General features: G+C 45.1%; 1 protein-coding gene across 4 annotated transcripts in view; it reads right to left on the bottom strand.

Moving 5' to 3' along the window:
* CACNA1D (calcium channel, voltage-dependent, L type, alpha 1D subunit) overlaps positions 1-19933 on the bottom strand; it is a 452582-nt gene that overhangs the window by 40705 nt on the left and 391944 nt on the right. For 2 of the 4 annotated variants that reach the window (XM_006862051.1, XM_006862050.1), the window contains 8 exons: positions 13998-14081; positions 7448-7492; positions 6909-7037; positions 5838-5903; positions 5389-5480; positions 3224-3383; positions 2621-2748; positions 2392-2488 (listed from right to left, as the gene is read on the bottom strand). In XM_006862051.1, coding sequence (XP_006862113.1) covers positions 2392-2488; positions 2621-2748; positions 3224-3383; positions 5389-5480; positions 5838-5903; positions 6909-7037; positions 7448-7492; positions 13998-14081 — 801 coding nt within the window. The remainder of the gene's footprint in view (positions 1-2391; positions 2489-2620; positions 2749-3223; positions 3384-5388; positions 5481-5837; positions 5904-6908; positions 7038-7447; positions 7493-13997; positions 14082-19933) is intronic. The other 2 variants (XM_006862053.1, XM_006862052.1) reach the window with 1 other exon arrangement.

Here is a 19933-nt window from a genome sequence, read left to right as displayed (position 1 = left end):
TGTGTGTGTGTGTATGTGTATATATCTCCTATATCCCACTCTTCCTCTCTGGTGGACTCTTGTGAGATTTTCTATATATAAGGTCATGTCACCTATAGAGTAGAAATAGTTTTATGAAAGAAAAAAAACTCAATAAACTGTGAATGATTGGTGACAGCCGTATCCTTTTCTGATATTTATCCTCTGCTTCTTTGTCATCTCTTTACTAACTGACCCTCAATTCAACAGGCATTTGCAGATCTCTTACTACCTAGGCCCTTCACAACAACAAAGAGGAAAGCTTTAGTCACAAAACAGGAATGCTGGCAATTAGTTGGCATGCTTTGTTTGTATTTTAAACAGTTAAACATCACCATTCAATCATTCTTAAGCCTCTGGCATACACCAACTCTCTCAGGAATCAAAACTCCATTCTCAGCACATCCTTAACAGATAAAAAGGGCCAGGCACGGGACCCTGCATTTAGGTTCTGAACCAGCAGTGTCCTCAACTCACTCTACCACAGGGAGTGTCTCTCAAGAAAACTTCCCTCTTGTGAAACCACCATGTAATGTTTTTTATGAGTCTATGTTTTTTTCCAAGGAGTTGGTTTTTCAGAGAAAGATCCACAGTTACTGCTTCTCTTATATCTCCTCTGGTCCCTCTGACACCAGCAATGCAAGTCAGAGAACCTAGGTGAGAGACTCACCCTCTCAGGCTCCAGTTGCCTTACCTATAAATGCAAGTGCCCATACCCATGTTAAATAGGCCTCAAGAGGATTAAAAGAGATCACAGACTGATCTTAGCCCAGTGCACTGTTAGTATTTTTAAATTTCTTATTGTTGACTGACATCGTGTCCCAAGAGAAGGAGATTTTATTTTTCTCCTCCTTACTAATTTCTTGTCCTATATCAATCATCCCTGACACAGAACCAGCTCAGGGAGCCAGAATGCCCTGGCTAGTCATTTACTCTCCCCAGCAAGTTTCAGTGGTCACCAAAATAAACCACTTTGGCCTTGAGGACACGTAGAGAGCCTTTACGTTAAGAGCCTGGAAATTCAAACACAAGAAGTTATCAGACTGGATACAAGACTGGAATCCAACTTGGGGAATTCATGAGAAAATCCACTTCCATAGTTTATTCTCTGTACCTAAGTCCAGAGTCCAGCCTGAGGAGAAGCAAAGATGACAGCAAGGACCCTGGGAACTTACTAAGGGGGCTTTATGGATTCTGGGGGCAGGGAGTGATCAGTTGAGCTCTAATTTCTTTGAAAGCCTAAAGTACAAAGGGGCTTCAAAAAGTCTGTGGGAAAATTCCATTTTCCTTTAATTCTATTTTTTTACAAACTGTGTGAAGCCTCCTGGTACTGCAGCCTTTATTCTTATTCTCTGACCTTGGGTTCTGTCTACAGTTGAGCCTGGAGTCTTCTAACTCCTGACTCTGAGATCCCCCTGTGTAGCTGTGTAGCTGGGCTGCATTTCTAAAAGGTTTCAACCAGTCAGTCTTATTATTTCTTCTATAAGAAACGGATTTCTTTTCTGTTGCTACAAATAACATGAGATCACTTACTGTGAGGTCTATGGAAGAAAAGCAAACAACAACAACAACAAAAGACTCTCAGAGAGTATGGTCAAACTACAGAAAAGGGGGAGGGAATGGGAGATCTGGAGCCTGATGCATGCTCATCAGAAACGGAGGTCCGCTGTATCCAATGGGCTGTCACAGAGTTCCGCATCAGGGGGGTCATGAGAACCACAGCAACACCCACGCAAAGAAATACAGTCTCTTCTCACTCTTCCAAGTCACCAAGTCTTCTCCATTCTTCTTCCTCAGTGTATCTTTAAACCATGCCCTCCTCTCCATGACTACTTCCAGTGCTCCCATCTAGGCTACTGCTACTTCATACTCTGATGAGCTGGTTGGTTCCACTGCTTCCAGTCTACTTCTCCAGTGTCAGCAGGGTCAGCTTTCTGAAATGGAAGTCTACTTCTGTTCCTTCCCCACTGTCTCCCATGTTTGCCTATGACTGAGCATGGAATAGAATGCTCCTCACAGCTGGGTCAGCTTGTGCTTGTGGTCTTCTGCAGCTTCCTCTTGTGTTCTAGCCACAGAAAATGACTGTGCACTGCTATGATGTCTAGTCTCTGTCTCCCTGTGCTGCCTTCTTGGAATGCCCTCCTCTCTGACCAGATCCCACTTCTTCTCTGGGCCTGATTCAACTGCCACCTTTCCTGCCATCCACCCAAGGAGAAGTTAAGTAATTCCCTTTCTGTTCTTACTGTTGGTTGATGAGGTGTCCTGAGAACTACAAATCTGAGAGTCCCTAAAGGTGGGACCCACATCATTTGCTTATGCATCCCCCAGCATCTGAAAGAGGTATGTTATCAGACTTGCAAATGGGACACTTACCTTGCATGCTACTCTGTGTGGGCATAATTTCCCAAACCCCAGGGGTGGCTGGATGCGTCGGAGCAGGGTGACCACATCGAGGTGTTTTATCCTTCCCCTGGAAGCAGAGCACAGTGTGAGGTCCAGGGCAGTGCTGGGTGGACTTAGAGTCCATCTCACCTTCCATAACAATTGCATCCAACATTTCCTCACAGCCCACACATGCCAAATGGAATCCTGATCAACCTACTTTGCCTCAGGGTCATATTCTGACCATATTCGTTTGAATTCGTCTAAATGGTGAGGGCCCAGAATAGACCAGTCCCGGGTCAGATAATCAAAGTTGTCCATGATGACAGCCACAAACAGATTGATGATCTGAAAAAGTAAATGAGGAGGAGGGAACTTCAGCTGCAGAAGGAAGAATGGGCTAGGCCCTTGCAACCGTTTCCTATCTATACGGACCATGAAATCTTTGAACCCATTTCCTCAAGAGAGGCTGTTAAATTTTTCCTAATGGAGAATATACAAGAAAAGGACCAGCTTCTAGCTTTCCAAACTGGCTGCAGTATAGTTCCAGGGAAGAGCAGCTGACCTTTTGAAATAACAGTTTTATATATTCACTGCCACCAAATAACTCACAGTCATAAGAGCTTTGTTTTAAGTGGTAACTTTTGATTTTTCTTAAAGGAGCCAGCAGTCCTAAGGACCTGGGGTGGTGATAGCCCCACACAAGTTTACACTGAAAATGGCATTGGCCCAGCAAATTAAAATGTCCCATGGGGGCTAACAGGGCAACATCATTGCTGTACAACATCTCTAGATTGAGATGGAGGAGGCTCTTCTCACTTACCAGAAACGCACAGAGCATATAGAAACTGATGAAATACACAATGGCAAAATTGCTCCCGCATGTGTACTCCTCCCCAGGGCTGTAGTCGGACTCTGGGTCACAGAGTTTCCCCGGGAGGCAGGCCAGCATGATTTCCTGCCAGGCCTCCCCAGTGGCACACCTTTTTTTAGGTTAAAAGAAAAAGAAAGGACTTTAATACGGGAAGGAAGGATTTAAGGTTTAGACCTCTAGGGGGAAACTTTTCTTAATTAGAACAATTTTGGGGTCAGTCAGTCTGATTAGCAAAAACTGGAAATTCTACTTTTGTGGTGCATTGAATTATTCAATGCCTCTTCTCGCTACAATCTTTGTAAACCATCACCAAACGGCTTTTTCTTGATGGGTCTGGATAAGAAAAGTCGGGGTGGGGGGTGGGGGAAGGGGGGAGAAGATGATGGGGTATATGATTTAGTTGTTATTGACGGATTACAGGACTAATTATGATGGTTCAATTTTTCCATCCTGCTAGGTATAAAATGAGCCATCTCAGAAGCACAAGAAGAGAATCTCACTACCATCAAGAAGGGAGAGCCAGGAGTGGAGTGCATTCTTTAGACCTCTTCAACCCAGAGGCAGAAAGCGGTGATACCAGAGGAGTGGGAGAGGAGGAGCAGCAGCAGAGCCAAGAGTCAGAGCACGAGACAGAGTGGTGGGCGTCCAGCCCATGGAACAAGTAAAGAAGAGTGACTTGGAACAAGAGACTTGTTTGAGAGTATGGTGCTTCCAGAGGCTTAATTGGAGGAGCCAGGTTTGCCGACCTACAGAGCTAGAATCCAGTGCCGTCCCGGTAGGGCTTACGGTGGAGCAGTGTGCCCTGTGAGCATTTATCAGCATCCCTAAAGAGCTGTGTAACATTGCCCAGACGGAGCGAGGCCTGTCTGTGGAGAGGCTATCCTGATTGGAAGAACTGTGACCCTGCACTGTAACTTACTAACTTCCCTAATAAACCCCCTAACTGGGAGTGAGTGAGTTCTGTGGGGCCGTTGCAATGAATTATGGAATCCAACTGAGTAGAGTGCTAAGGGAGTGATGGTGTGCTGTCATTTTTGTAGCAACTGATTTCAGTAACTGACAATGCTAAGACTCCCTTTGCTTTACATCAACAATTTGAAACAAACGTGCCAATTCTTTTCTTATTAATGGATGTTTTTGTGTCTTCTCTACTTTACACTCCCCATTCATCTGTTTGTTGTACTGTGGTAGCGAGACTTCATCTCATGGACTTTGTACATGTTATCAGGAGGGACCAGTAATCCTGAAGAAGGATACCATGCTTGGTAAAATAGAGATGAGTGACAAACAGGAAGACCCTCAATGAGATGGACTAGCAGAGTGGCTACATTATAATGGGCTTAGACAGCAAGAACCATTGATGACAGCCCTGGACTGGGCAGAGTTTCATTGTGTTGTCTGTGGAATTGCTATGAGTTGGAACCAATCAAGGGCACCTAACAACAACTAAACACTTATATTATAATTTTGTAACCACTGCTAATTATTTTTAATGGCCCATATCTGACAACTTAATTAGATCCCCATTCAATTTTATTGAAAGCAACAACTGGAAGCCACTTAGCTTGCAAATGACTTGTTACTCAGTTACTAGCGTCATTAAGAAATTACTTCCCCAATTCCTAGGAAGTGCTCTTACTGGGAGGCAACTTGCAACCACAGTTAGGGGTTAAACTAGGATTGAAAACTATCCACAAAACTGGAAACTGCATATATTTGCACATTCCCCACTGGCTCTATGTTCTTGCTCAATTTCCATTTTCCTGGGTGCATTTAAGGGCATGTTCTCATGCATAAGCATGTACCCTGATGGATTTTAAGTAGAACTGCTCTTTCTTCACTTGGAAAAATAGAAGCTTTATGCCAGCCACAATCAGAATCACCGCAGGAGTTTTAACAACCTAGCAAAATTCTTCTGGGACTTAAGTGTTAGAGCCTCTTTTCTAAAAATACAAAACAACATATACGAACGAAAAGCCACCATGACCACTGGAAAAGGCCACACTGCCATAGGAACATGCAGCCTCTGTCACTCTGGACTAGTTAGGCTGCCCAGAGTTATAGGGAGCACACCCCTCCCAGTACCCCCCCCACTGAAAGTACCACCGAGTTACCTGAAGAGCAGCAGCACTGCCTGGGGAAATGTTTGGAAGTTGTTGTTCCTATTGATCTGGTTATTATCTCTCATGGCAACTTTTCCAAACATCTGTGGTGAGAATTAGGAAAAGTTACTAGCTTTTCTTACACACACACACACACACACACACACAAACTGTCACACATAAATGTAATACTAGGGCTTTCTTCCTGGGCCTGGCACTTCATTCATTCAACGAAGACGCTTTCCTCCACCATCTGAAGGTCCTTTTCTGAGCTTGGGTCTTGCCTGGCATGGGCACTTTCTTATGGCGCTCTAAGGAGCCACATCATTCTCATCTCCATATCTCCTCAACAGCCTATCAGTTTGGTTTAAAAATCATGACCTCATCCTCCCCATTCCACTTGCCCGGGCTGAGAAAAGGGAGGACCTGCGGGGAAGTGCGGGAAAGTGGCTGGAGCATACCTGCATGCCGATAACTGCGTAGATGAAGAACAACATGGCAATGAGAAGGGCGACATACGGGAGGGCCTGGAAGGGAGAGAAGAATAGCTGGCTCAGAGCAGGCCTCAGACCTTGGGATGCCTGGATACAGACAGTGAAGACCCCTCACCTATGTTATAGTTCTTCCTTACCTGATAAAGCCCTACCAATTGTGGAAAAATTTATAATGGATGCTAACACAGATTAACACCTCAGAAGTGGGTGAGGGGGAACTCTGAGCTCTTTTCTATCTCTTTAAATAGATTCGCTTACGTGAGCATTTACTTTTGAATAAAACAACTTAAAGACTGGAAGATTCATGATTCACTTCTAATGTTTGTACATATCCACAAATTTCCTACATGGGTGCACCTTCTAACAAGAATTTGTACTCCTTCCTGCAATGGGTCCAGACTGGAAGGTACAAGAGAAGCTGGGTTCTACTTGGGAACAGAGTGGAGAATCAAAGGTGATGAATGAGAACTGGCTTATGATAAAATGTTCTGATCCCTATAATCCTTTCAGGCATCAGGTAACCCAGAGATTAATGATGAGTGTGCTATCTGATTGTCATATAGACTAGCTATCGGTCAGGCCTTGTGAGAGAAGCCATCTCAGAAAGAGGCTGTTAGGCTTTAGGGAGCCTGCTATTTCCGATCCCCACTCTCTCAGCTATCACCATTCATCTCTTAAAAAGGATGGGCTCAGGGACTCCATAGCTCTACTGGGAAACGTTGCAGATCTTGTAGCTATGTGTCCTTACTCCACTCTCTCAGCTATCACCATTCATCTCTTAAAAAGGATGGGCTCAGGGACTCCATAGCTCTACTGGGAAATGTTGCAGATCTTGTAGCTATGTGTCCTTACTGCTTCCTGTTTCCTTTAGGCAAGGGATCCTCTTTAATTTGCCAAGTAATGTTGGGTCAGGTCTCTCCAGCATTCCATACCTCTCTATTGACCTAGATCTATCTACACAGTGTCCAAGGAAGGAACACTGGAGGGAGTCTGGACCTTAAGGGCAGGAGACAACCATTGACTTCACCTGGTTCTTACCTGAAAGGACTTAATAAACGTCCACAGCAATGTCCGGATGCCTTCCCCCCTGCTGAGAAGCTTCACCAATCGCATCACTCGGAAAAGACGGAAAAAGGTGATGGAGATTCTATTGCTCTCTTCAGAGTTCTGAAGGGTTATCATGGAGAGGTCAAACCCAATGGAAAGTAGAACATGCAACACTTTCAGAAAAACAGCAACAGATGCAAGGGTGACAGAGGTAAGAATTGAAGATGTGTTTCTAGGGCCTTTTCACCTTAAAAAGCATGATATGAAAGGAAAAGTTACATGCTAACAACACAGGGCTTGGAAAACGGTGTCCACACAGCACATGCATGTCCATGTGTTCTACTGTGTTAAGAGGAGAACGCTGGGTTGGTCAAGAGTACTGGACACTGATGATGAATGCAAACCACTGCAGACACTGTTCTGGAAGGACAACCATGGCAAATACAGAAAAACTAGTGGAAAACTCGACATGGTCAAATAATAAACTCAGGGAAAAGGCCCAGCCCCTGGGGACTAATGACTGATCTTACCCCAGGTGCAGCAGTTGGGACAGGGACATTTTCACTTTCAGTTGGCTTTAAGAAATCAAAGATTGAAAATGTATTAATGAATTGGGAAGGAAGCAGTGGCTCAGGAGGACAGTCTCCCATTAAAAAAAAAAATGTGTGGTGAATGTCCTAGGACAACACACCTGCCCACTCCCTGAGAAGAAGCCAGTGATGTTGTGTGGACTTGAGAGCAGGCAGACAGACTACTTTCTCATCACATTCAAGGGCATGGTGCTCCAGAGCTGACAGACATAGGTAAAAGTCAATGCTTGCAAATACTGCCGTTCTCCCTGGAGGCCGAAATGGGGAGTGCAGTCTGCTTCTCATAGGGAGACTAGCTCTCTTCACTGAGGTTTTGGATCTCTGGAGGCAACCACCACTGCAACAGTCTAGCAAACGAGGCCCCACAAACTTTCTGGATCATACTCTGTTCCCATTGGCCCAAATGCCTGGCAGTATGTGTCTGAAGATACCCTTTCTGGTACAGATTCAGAGGGATTTAACAGTGGGTCTTCTGCGACACTCAGGTGAACACTGCAATTGTTTTGCCAAAGCCCCAGTTTGCTGTTTCTATTTCCCTCTTCCATGATTGCATCTCAAACCAAATAACATCTTTAAAAGGACAAATGATTTTTTAAAATGTAAGAATTTTAACAAAGGAGTTAGTTTCTCATGTCTCTTGTAGCATATCCCTAAGGGACGTGCACATAGAGGCTTTCCTGTTGCCCACGTAGCTACAAGGATGAACGTTTATGTACGTAGACACATGGCTGCTTGCTAAGCTCAAGGGGACCAGAGCACTCCATGGCTATACTTTAGAAATTTCCTGACTTGTTTGAGGCCTGCTCAGAATAAGGAGGCCTGTTGGGTGGGGAAGACACTCTTGCTGACCACGATCTGGTCCAAGTTCCTTCTGCTTGCTCCTCTCTGTTCTGCTCCAAGGCTGACAGACCTTTCACCAATTCCTCCTTACGGTATATGAAAATTGGCAGCCAAACTGAATCTTGATGTGCACATCTCTTTTTCAACTGATATCTTTGAAGTCTGACAAATCATGGGCTGTGAACTTTAAAACAGGGATACTCTTTTGTTTAAAAAAGCAAAAAGGAGGAGATAGCATCTGAAGAGGGATAATGCAGCACAACATGCAAGAAAGGAACAAAAGAGCAAACAACACACCAAGCTGCATGCACCCCTAGTGTGGCCAGTGGCATCTCCTTCCTCCCCAGGCCACACTGGGTGGGGTGGAGTATTCAGGGGAGAATGCGGCTGCCAGCAATGGGAGATGGTACAAGATGCCAAATTATCTTACAAACTTGAAGGATCCTGAGTATAGCTTTGCCCAAACTACAAATGCTAGCCAGGTGAAAAAGGGCAAGCCAGTAGATCTCTACCTGGTTTGCACAATGAAACCAAGTGTGGGCCTTTAACAAACCTAAAGCCTCAGTCTTACCCCAAAGCTTCTTATTTAATTAAGCTTTTGTGCCTGGGCTTTGGAAATTTCAAAAGTGCCCAAGTGATCCGAAAGTTCTGCCAGAACTGAGAACAGTCATCCTCGGGCAGAGCTAAGCTGAGCTAGTCTTCAGGCGATTGCCCATACCAGATGATTTCCTTTAGGTTTGGTGTGGGCCTTCAGAGTGGGATCACTAGAAGACCCCACTCAGGTTGTAAAAGCTGAGAAGTGGGGTGTTTTGAAGTTGATGAAGGTTCAGTAGTCAGACTGGCTTTGTAGCCTTGTCTACCCCCATCTGCCTCATAAAGGGTAGAGGTAGCTTGGAAACAAAAGGAACTGGTGAAGACTAGAAATGGAGCATTGTTAAGACTGGACTTGAGGAATGAGCGGCAACCCATTTCTAACCCACAGCACACCCTGAGAGGACACAAGACTGGGGAAGAGTTCATTTACAGGAGAACTTTCCGAAGATAGTCACTAGGGTTTGAATGATCAGTTCTCAATAGAGGGAATTCAGTGACATTTTATGGCTTGGTCTAGATGGCCTTAGTATTTCCTTCTTACCCTGAGATGTCACCATATCTAGGTGGGAACCCCTGCAGGAAGAACCCTCCTCCCTGGTCCCCCCTCCACCCACACCAAGCCTCTGGAAGTCAGGCTACATGTTAGGATCAGAACCCTGGGGAGCTCCTGATGTTCTTCCCCAACTCTTCCCTCAGGACTCCCAAGCAGGATCTTTGGGTACAGGCTATTGGCTAGCTCACTGCGGGTGCGGAAGCCAAATCAGTCCTGAGTTTCCCAAGTGAAATCTAAAGATCAGTCTGTACTTTCTGTAAAAATTTCCATCTTGGCCTGGAATGGTTAAGTCCATGAAGTTTTCCAAACCACAGAGGAAGCAAACCAGCAGGCCAGAACAGGTGGGCCAGCTTCCCCGATACATCCTAGAGAAGCCAGTCTTGGGGGGAGACACTGACAAAGCCTCCCTCTGATTACTTCTGATCTGGAATGTTACCACTCTGGGAGAGAGGACTTCTATATTTGAGGTTGCTGAATCTGTGCCCATAAATCAGTACCTTGAGATCTGGCTTGTAGAAAAGGGTTAGATCAGAAATAGTGGCAGGGGAATCTGAACAATCTCAACATGGGTGCAAAAAAAGACGCTGAATGACTCTGTTGGACACCTTGTCCAAGCCAAGTTATTTGACAAGTCAGGGAAAAGTCTTGGGCCCCTAGGAGTAAACTCCCTGCACACTTTGTATATTATTTTCAATAAATAATAACAAGGCAAACATGGCTTCTAAACAAGCATTTTGCCTCCCAAGTAATAATGATAATGGGGAAAGTTTATATCTTTCCTCCTAACCAATTATTAGTGAGAATATGTTGCTGGGTCATTTCAGCACTCAAGAAACACACAGGCATCAAAGAGGGAGCCAAAGTGAGCCTGCCAGTCATCTGACATTTCAGCAACTGTGGGATATTATGACCAAATGTGATGAAGACAAGTCTAAGAGAGCTACCAAACCACGAGGAGAGCAGGGTGGGTGGTGTGAGAGGAGGGCTGGGTGAGCATGCAAGCAGGACAGTGGTAACGGCCATCCAAAATGTTTCTGCAAGTACAAATGTAAGTCCCCTTCCCTCCTGCTCATTTCCAGGACAGAGAATTCATTCTTGCAGCCTACGTTGGCAAGTCACATAGTGAAGTGTGACTGACCAAGATGGCCCCAGCTCCGGCCCGAGGCTAGAGAAAGTGAAATATGAAATGGGAAACAATTTAGATGACCATGGCCTTAGTATATCCTGAGAAACTCAGTGGAAAACAAAGGTGGGTCAGCCAAAAACAAAGTATACAGTCTTTAGAAAGTGGTTTTGCTTTAACAACGACTTCACCGTATATATGTTTATATATACTTGCCGCTACAATTTTCTAAAAATAAAATCAACATGAAAATCAATTAGGCAACAGAAAAGAATGATCATAGGAGGTTGGGGGAGAGAGCAAAGGAATTAAATATTGCAATAATGATGACTTATGGCAGCTGAAAACAGCCAACAATGAACTGAGGATATTCATGCTCAGCTGACCTGGAAGTCCAGGAAATAAAGCATGCACTATAACCCTGGGAAATTGCAGGTGTGTGCAGTGGGGAGCAGGGCACAGGAATCAAGTTTCACATGTATATATAAAATCACAAGTTTAGGATACTCAATCTTTTTTATCTTTGTACCTCACCACAAAGCCTAGCCCAGGGCCTACAAATGGCAGATACCCAGGATATGTGTGGTGACAGAATGAATACAGGATAAGGCAGCCATGACCATTCCCTCTGTGGTCTCTGGTGCAGAAATACTGCCATCTCCTAAAGAAGCGACCTACCGACCCAGGGTGGAGAACCGGCATTGTCACCAGCTAAGGAGAGTTTGGTCTCAGACTACATCTAACCAGGGGAAAGGGTCACTGGCTGAGACACCAGTATAATATAGGAATGTTTATCAGTATCATTTTACAGTTTACTTGAGTGCCAGGAATGCGCCTAGTGACAGCCTGCTTTATACAGATGCCCCACTGTTGAATGCTAATTAACATGGACTTGTGTAGACCTGGCATTTTCCTGACTGATGGAAGATGAAGAAGGACAACATTGAAACACTGATGAGCAAGGCTGGGCCAGAGGGAGCAGGTACAGTGAGCACCGCCTGCAGCAGGAGGAGCAGCGCCAGCGCTTCGTACCGTCAGCCAGCAGATGCACCAGGTGTTAGAAAGCTGGGCCGTCCATGAAATGAACTAACCTTGGCCACATCCTGGTACCCAGAAATTAAGCATTTATATCCAACATGGCACAGTTTTTTAAGCACCAAGTCCTCCCATAAAACTCGCTGAAATTACAGTCACCTCTTTTTTTCTTTCATTACAGACTCCTGCTGACTTACATAGGGTCTGTTCTGGGATATCCACGTAGGTACACTCTGAGGTAGGTTGTAAGCACAGTAGTTTATATTGTGAGATGATTAAGCAGGCAGGTGTCTGATCATAAACAGTCCATGGAAGCTAGTTAGGGTCCTGCCATTCTCCCATTAGAATCAGATTATTTTATAGTCACACATATCATAGACTATAAACTATGGTAGTTTTATAACTGACCGAAGAGGATGTGATGGAGCTTAGCTTACACCCTCAGGAGCAAGAGTGATGTCTTACAGCATGGAAAACCTAAACTTACAAAAGTTTTTAAGCACCAACATGCCTATGAGGCAGGGATGGCAGTTATTATCACCCCATTTGACAAATGAGGAAACTTGGGACCTGGGTCCAACAAAGTACGGCTGAGCTAGGACTGGAACTGCCCAGCCTAGTGGTTGTCCCACTGGTCTATGCTCCAGAGTCAGACTGGTCCAACACCAGCGACATAAAGGGATGTCACTATCCTTATTTGTTACAGGCTATCTGGGCACCAGGATAGATAGACCTTACAGCCCTGCAGATGTCAGCAGATGAAGCCAGGTGTGGGACGAGGAGGACTGAACTGGCAACATGGAGCAGAGAGCCAACACTGCACAACAGCCCTCCCCATGCACTGCTCATCCCTGGGACAGGCTCAGCACAACTTGGCACACACACTGGACACCCACTAAGACATGCTGATGAACTGATGACAGACCATGTAGGCAGGGCCATTTCGACCTGCCAAGAGCCCTTCCAGGCCACGCATGTGCCAGGCCCGAGAGAAGCCTGGTGGGAGCTGTTGCTCTCCTTTCTTGGGTATCTGAATTGTGAAATGGTCACCTAGGATGCTTTTCTGGGAGGTCCCTCCACCTTCCATGCTGCTAGAATACTTTTCTTCTCATCAAGTAATTCAACTGCATATGACAAGAGTCCTTACATGCCCTCTCTGGATATGCACCAGGCTCTCCTTCCCCTGGGGTCCAGTGAGGCAGGCTTCCTGAAATCTCCATCACCCTGTGGGAAGCTAGAAGGTGGGATTTCTCCAGTGTCATCAGTTAGACTCAGACGACACTGGACTCAGGTGAGGATTCCACCAGGGCGAGGACTCGACCAGCAGCAGCCACAAGTTCGGGCTTAGCTGTGGGGCTTCTCGCCTGTGCCTTCATAGCCTCACGGTGGGCACACAGGGCAAACATTACTAACCCTATTTTCAGGTGGAAACACTGAGGTACAGAGCAGTCGGATGACCTTCCAAGGTCACACAACTAATGACTGAGAATGTTCACATATTTACACAATTAATCACTAGCCCTTAAAACTGTAATAAGGTCCTCTTTAAAAGTAGCAGTTTAGTTCCAAAATGGCACTTTGAACACAATTTTAACTTCCCCACTTCCCTTCTGGAACATGGGGGTAAGGAATTGGGGAGAGGAGAATACAAATTTTCTTAGTCTTGCAGAAAAAAAAAAAAAAAAAAAAATCTGCATCTGGACTCCTGTAGTTCATAGTGACTCAGGGGAAGGTCTCTAGTCTCCTGTACGTTAGACATAATGAAGACAATTGCAGTATAGGACACAAAGTTTGCTACTTACATTCACTTCAGTTATAGCAATATCAACGACGCTACCAACAACAATTAAGGCATCAAAAGTGTTCCATGCATCAGTGAAATAGTGCTGTTAGGGCAAGCAATCAGAAGACACAGAGGAGAGGAAGCACAACAGGAAAAAAGAAGAAAAGGACAGTGTTATAAAAGGGGAACATTCTAGAATTACACCACCCAACTACTCAAAACAATGTGCCTTAAAACAAACATGTTACAGATGTCAATCGCTTCTAACACAGCACATGGAAACAATTAGAGACACCCTATCTTACCTTGCCTATCAGTGACTCGGAAAAATGCTGTAAAAAGTCACTACTTATAAAAAGGTTGTGGGCTCTGCCCTAAAAGGCATCTTTTGACTTGTGTCTTTTCCCTAGCTTTTGTTAAGAAATTCCTAGTTTTGGAGCAAGTGAAATTGGGACCTGTGACTTGTCCAGGTGATGGCACTGTAGGGCAGGGAGCAGAATGTGCACAGACAGAGGCGAGAGGACACAGAGGTGGTGGGCGGCCAGGGCCAGTGCATACTCACGTCCGCTTCGCTGAGGGCCACGTCTATAATGCTGCCGATTACGATGAGGGAGTCAAACGTGTTCCAGGCATCACTAAAATACCCCTGGACAGAGCAGGCAGGGGCAGACGTTTATGAGCACGTATGAATGAAACGCCACACGGACCATACAGAGGGCAATCTAAGCCCTTGCAGCACCCATGGCAACCAGGCAGGGTGGGAAAGCCAAAGGGGAGGCAACAATACTGTTGACTGGTGGAAAGACGCACAGAGGGTTGGTTGTGTACCTGTGTATGTGAGAGAGAGCGTACATACATACATACACACACACACACACACACACACACACACACACCACAGATGCACAATTCTGAGCAGCATCAAACCAAATAGAATGTCTGCAGGACTGAAGGAGACATTTGGACAACCCTGCCCTGGCACCTACAGGGATGACCTCAAGCCCGAAAAGTAAGCTCTCCCACTCCTTCTATAGGCCTTGTAATCACTCCGATTCCTTATCTTCTTCCACTTACAGAGCAGGCATTCCACACAGTCTCATTTCTACAAATGAACAGATAAGTCACCCTTACAACAAACCAGCAGCCCTTCATCATCAGTCCAACAAGTACTACAAAGTGTGTAACCTGCGTCAGATGGACTGAGCCAAGTCCTTGCCTTCAGAGAGCTCTGGGTATAATAAGGACACAGGCATGTGGTGACAGCATACAGGGAGACAAGCACAGAGATGTTTACTGGTCTGCAATGAAGAACTAGGACAGAGAAACTTGTTCTCAGTCAAGACAGGCTTGAAGAAAAGAGTAATGAAGGCTGAAGAACATGGTCCAGGGCATTGTCCTTGGGAAGAGACCCAAACTGCCAACTCCTCGATGGAACCTTCTCAGACCCCTCTCCAGTGCTCATGCTTACTGTGTAGACTCATTGTCTGTCTCATGTACTCACCACTGCAGGTCTGTCACACCGAAAGCTCTCTCTGGGAAGGAGAACTAGCTATTTATTCTGTCCCTCCTCTAAGTCCAATATCTTGCCCAGGGTCTTGCACGCAGTTAGTGCCAGACACACTGAGATGTCTCTTTAACTAACATGCACCCTACAGGGCATTTGTTTCATCAGACTTTTGGTTTTTTTAGGTCCTCAAAATTCCTTTGGCAACTCTGAAGGTACAACATCTCTATTACTGTGACTACACGTCATACGATTTACATCTTCACCTGGGTTTAGCACATTAAGTGCTAAATTAGTGCCTCCCAGCACTCCAAGGAAGTCCTTGATCAGAGGGATTGACAGCGGAGTATGGTACCCACAATGAGGTGTCTCTTTTTAAGAATGTCAAGGCCTAAATCTGTCTATACACAGCTGTGTCTTTTCAAAAAGTTACGATATGTTTTGGAAATTAAAATTCAGGTCTGAAATATATAAAAAAAGGACCTAGCAAGCTCACAGCCTTGTACATTCAGCACAGAGGGTACTTTGAAGTGTCAGATACCATGAACTTGTGTTTGAATGCAGGTCCAGAGGAAGCCACTGCAAAGCCCCTACTTTTGTGACACTATCGAAAACGTGCATTTGTTAGCTGTCCTACTAACTGGAACAGGACTGCTTCTCTAGTTATTGTCAATCACTCCAGGTGCATTTACAAGGGAGTTACGACACTCTGATTGGCCTTAAAAAAATTTTTTTTTAAAGCTTCATCTTAAATAATATAAGATTTCCTATGCAACTACCCTGACTTCTGTTCTGCTCCGTCCTCCCGTCTTACAATCACCCTGCTTCTCTGACACTTCACGGCACTGACCTTTTCAGATTCCTATCTCAGCTATAGCTCCACAGGAAGAAGCAGCCTGCACTAACTTGGTTTTCATCTGCAAGTCTAATGGGCAGGCGTGTTTGTAAAACACCACATCTCACACAGCTGAGCTTTTCTTCACGATTCTTGGCTGGCAATGCTGATGAAAGATGGGGATCTTTGAGGTCTAGACTAGTGCTTCTCAACATGCTTGGTAGAGATGGGATAAAGACATAAAACGAAATGTTGCTTCCTTCACTGAGGAAGTCTTGTAACAAAAAGTCAGCTGAATGGAACAATGTGCATAGTGTATAGCTGACGTACCTGAGTTACAAGCATGCTGTGCCCTCTTTCATGTTATTTCCACAGACATGGACAGATCACAAACAGTTCACTGACTAGCAGCTGTACCAGGGACTCTACTTTGGTAGAAACAGTCTGCCCTTCTCTTGGTGGATTTAACAGCAACTCCAAATTGAATGTGGTGATCCTCCTCCCCTTTCCTCTAGAAAGGAATTCATGCCTTAATTGTACACTTGGGCATTAGTAACATGTACCACCCCTGCCAGCATCTGTACTGAGTCTTCTTCTCTCCTGATACATTCGTAACCCACCTCCGCCCACCTCGACCAGATGTTCTGCTTCTCTTCTGCGGTACATGATGCGACCAGAAGCCCAAACCACTACTTCAGCATTACATGCCATCAGCTCTCATCAACTGGGAGACTTTATTCTTGAATAGCTCCTCTCTCCAGAATGATACATTTTCTCACTTTTGAGTCATTCCCATAAAACTATGAACTCTTCTCTACTGAGGCAAGTCTAACTACAGTTGTTGAAAAAATAATCATTTTACATGGCTATAATGTGGGCTTAACACTTCTTTTGGGTCATGGAAACTTTTGGCAACCTCACCAAGCCTCTGTCAAGAGAATCCCTCATACTCACAAAACTGTGTACATTCTACAGGGCTCGAGGGCCAAAGGGTGACTCTCCTAATTGACAAGAGGCTTGAGTTGATACAGATGGCCAGAGTCACAGGCTCTGGCTAGGTGGCCCTGCTAGGGGACCGGGGAGGCAGAAAATGCCAAACCCTCCATTTCTTTCCACATATTGTTCCCTGTTGGAGTGGTGTGGTGCTGTGGGTTAATGCGCCAGACTGCAAAGCCATTTGAACTGTACGGTCAGTCAGTGGTTCAAGCTCACCAGCTGCTCCTCGGAAATCCTATACAGGGTCGCCATGGGTTGGAGTCGACTCAACGGCACTTAACAATAACAACAACAATTGTTCCGTTTAGTAGGTCCCCTATTTAATAAACTCACTATCATGTGAACGTGACTCAGTTCTCCCACCCCTTTACCACCAGAGTCACCACAAACTACAAAGTAACTAGAAAATAAAACATGGGCTCCTAGCAGAATGCCCAGCTCTATCATGCTGTCTTCTCTTGTGATGACATGTTCTCCTACAATTGGATTTGGAGGCCAGGGTCCACACAAGCGGAACCAGCACTCAAATTTATATTTATTTATTTTGTCCAGTTCCATTTGTCTGGAAACACCAAACAAGTCAACCAAATGCAAAGACATTTTATTACTTAGAAACATGTCTGGCACCAGAAATTTAAAATCATAAACCAGACAAATGTGGGCCTTCAGGTCAGTCAGTAGTCCCTTTAGAAATCCTATTCTGATGGTCAATGCCTGTCTCCTACCAGACTGTGATTCCAGAGGGCAGATCCTGGGTTCCGATTGTTCCTGGACCCCCAGGACATAGCATAGGCTTGGCATAAGGTACGGGGACAATGTCTATGGAATGGTAACAAGTGGGAAGCAAGAAAAACAGTCCGAGTCCAAGTTCTTCTTAAGACCTGATTCTCATTTACAGATCTGAAGAAGCCTATATAAATGGCCTGTTTTGTGTTGTTTACCACACCAACCAGCTCACTCACCAATTTCTGCTAGGGATTGTTCCAGCACTATTTAATCCAAGTGATGATCTACAGCGACAACTCTTGATAGAAATGGTAACTGGCAACTTTCTAACTAGTGTAATTCTTTCCAAAGGTCATATGGAACTTAAAGAAAGTGTACTTAATCCTGGCCACTCTGTTCTGTCCCTGTGTGTAGTGTCTTGTGACAGAAAAACAGGCACGGTCTCAAGCCAACTCAAGGCTAATAAAGGCTCATCTATTTATTCCTTTCTTCATTCCTCCAACATTTACTGAGTAATTGCCATGTGGTGGTGGTGGTACGTCATGGACTTAATTCCAAAGTTTCCAAAGCTGGAAATCTTTACTGGAGCAGAAAGTCTCATCTTTCTCCCACAGAGTGCTGGGTGGACTCAACCTGCTGACCCTGCAGTTAATAGCCCAATGTGTAACCCACTACGCCACCAGGGCTCCTTAACTGTCATGGAGCAGCCTATTAGGCGTTGGAGACCCAAAGATGAAGAAGACCCAGCCCATAAATCTGAGCAGCTGCTCCTCAGATAATGCAAAGGCAGAAATGGAGTAGTGCCGATAATGACACATCACGTAAGCAGCTAACAGGTGCATGTGCAGAGGGAAGGGCTGCCTCTCATTGGGCTTGGAAGGACAGTGTCATAGATGAGGAGCCATCCCAGGCAGATCTTAGAGTTCCAGGCATACAAAGGTCTAGTATATTAAAAAACAATTGGGAATGAGATAGGGAAGAGGGAATGAAAGACAGGGAGGGTGTGGAAGGAAATGAGGTAGTATATAGGGCAGGTGTTTGGTGGAGGGTTTTGAAAATGAGACTAAGCAATAGGTGACCGCTGGCATTATTTCTTCAAAAGAAGGAGTTCAAACTTTAGGTTTACAAAAGGAGTACGTGTGAATGAGAGCAAAGAGGCTGAAACCAGAAGCAGGGGGATCACTCAGAAAGCAGTCTAGTCCCAGGAGGAGAGGTTTGGAGGACTTGGAGGTGGTCAGCAAAGGCCTGGGAACGTGCGCATGTTACAAGGCGAAGAAGGAACCTCCTATACTGCAGGCGCAGGCCAAGGAGATAGACCCTGTGATGAGTCTGACATAAAGTTCTAGTTATGGGCAGGGATATGTGGTGGCAAGTGTTACTAGGTGGGATAGATAGTTAAGGCTTTGTGTCAACTTGACTGGGCCTGGATTCTCAGTGGGTTGATAGTTGAGATGTAGCTATCCCCCAAGATGTAATTTGATGTCATAAACCAGTAAGAGGATTAAGGGTGGGATGTTTTTGTTATTGATAAATGCTGTCTGTCGTAGCAACCCTAGATAGGGTTTCTGAGCAGCAGCTGCTGGGTATGAATCATCAACCTTTCAGTTAGCAGTCCAGTGCTTACCCTACAAAGCCACACCAGGATTCCAAGAGTGAGATAAATCACTCTTAATCCCACCACCACCCTGATCTAATTTACAGGAGATTCCCAAGGGTGTGGCATGCAACACTTTTTGTCTTGTTGTTAGGTGCCATCGAGTTGGTACTGACTTATAGCGACCCTATGCACAACAGACCGAAACACTGCCCGGTCCTGGGCCAACCAGGCATGCTTGAGCCCGCTGATGCTGCCATTTTGCCAATCCATCTCGCTGGGGATGGGGGGAGGGCTTCCTCTTTTTATCTGACCCTCCAGCTCACCAAATATGATACCATTTCTCCAGCAACTGGTCCCTCCTGATGATATGTCCAAAGTATGAGAGACGAAGTTTGGTCATCCTGGCCTCCAAGAAGCACTCTGGCTGCACTTCTTCCAACACAGATCTGTTAGTTCTTTTGGCAGCCCATGATACTTTCAGTATTATCCTCCAACACCATAATTCAAAAGCATCAATTCTTCTACGATCTTCCTTATTCACTATTCAACTTCTGCATGCATATGAAGTTACTGAAAATACCATGGCTTGGGTCAGGCGCGCCTTAGTCCTCAAGCTGACATCTTTGCTCATCAACACTTTAAAAAGGACCTGTTCAGCAGATTTGCCTAATGCAACACGTCATTTGATTTCTTGGTTACTGCTTCCATGAGTGTTAACGGTCGATCCAAGAAAAATGAAGTCTTTGACAACTTGAATCTTTTCTCCATTGATAAGAATGTGGTTTATTGGTCCAGTGGTGAGGATTTTTGTTTTCTTTACATTGAGATGCAATCCATACT

This window comes from Chrysochloris asiatica, unplaced genomic scaffold (assembly GCF_000296735.1).
Source record: "Chrysochloris asiatica unplaced genomic scaffold, ChrAsi1.0 scaffold00046, whole genome shotgun sequence".
Lineage (NCBI taxonomy): Eukaryota > Metazoa > Chordata > Mammalia > Afrosoricida > Chrysochloridae > Chrysochloris > Chrysochloris asiatica.
Note: the sequence above shows the minus strand (reverse complement) of the source record. Positions and strands in the feature narration are given on the sequence as shown.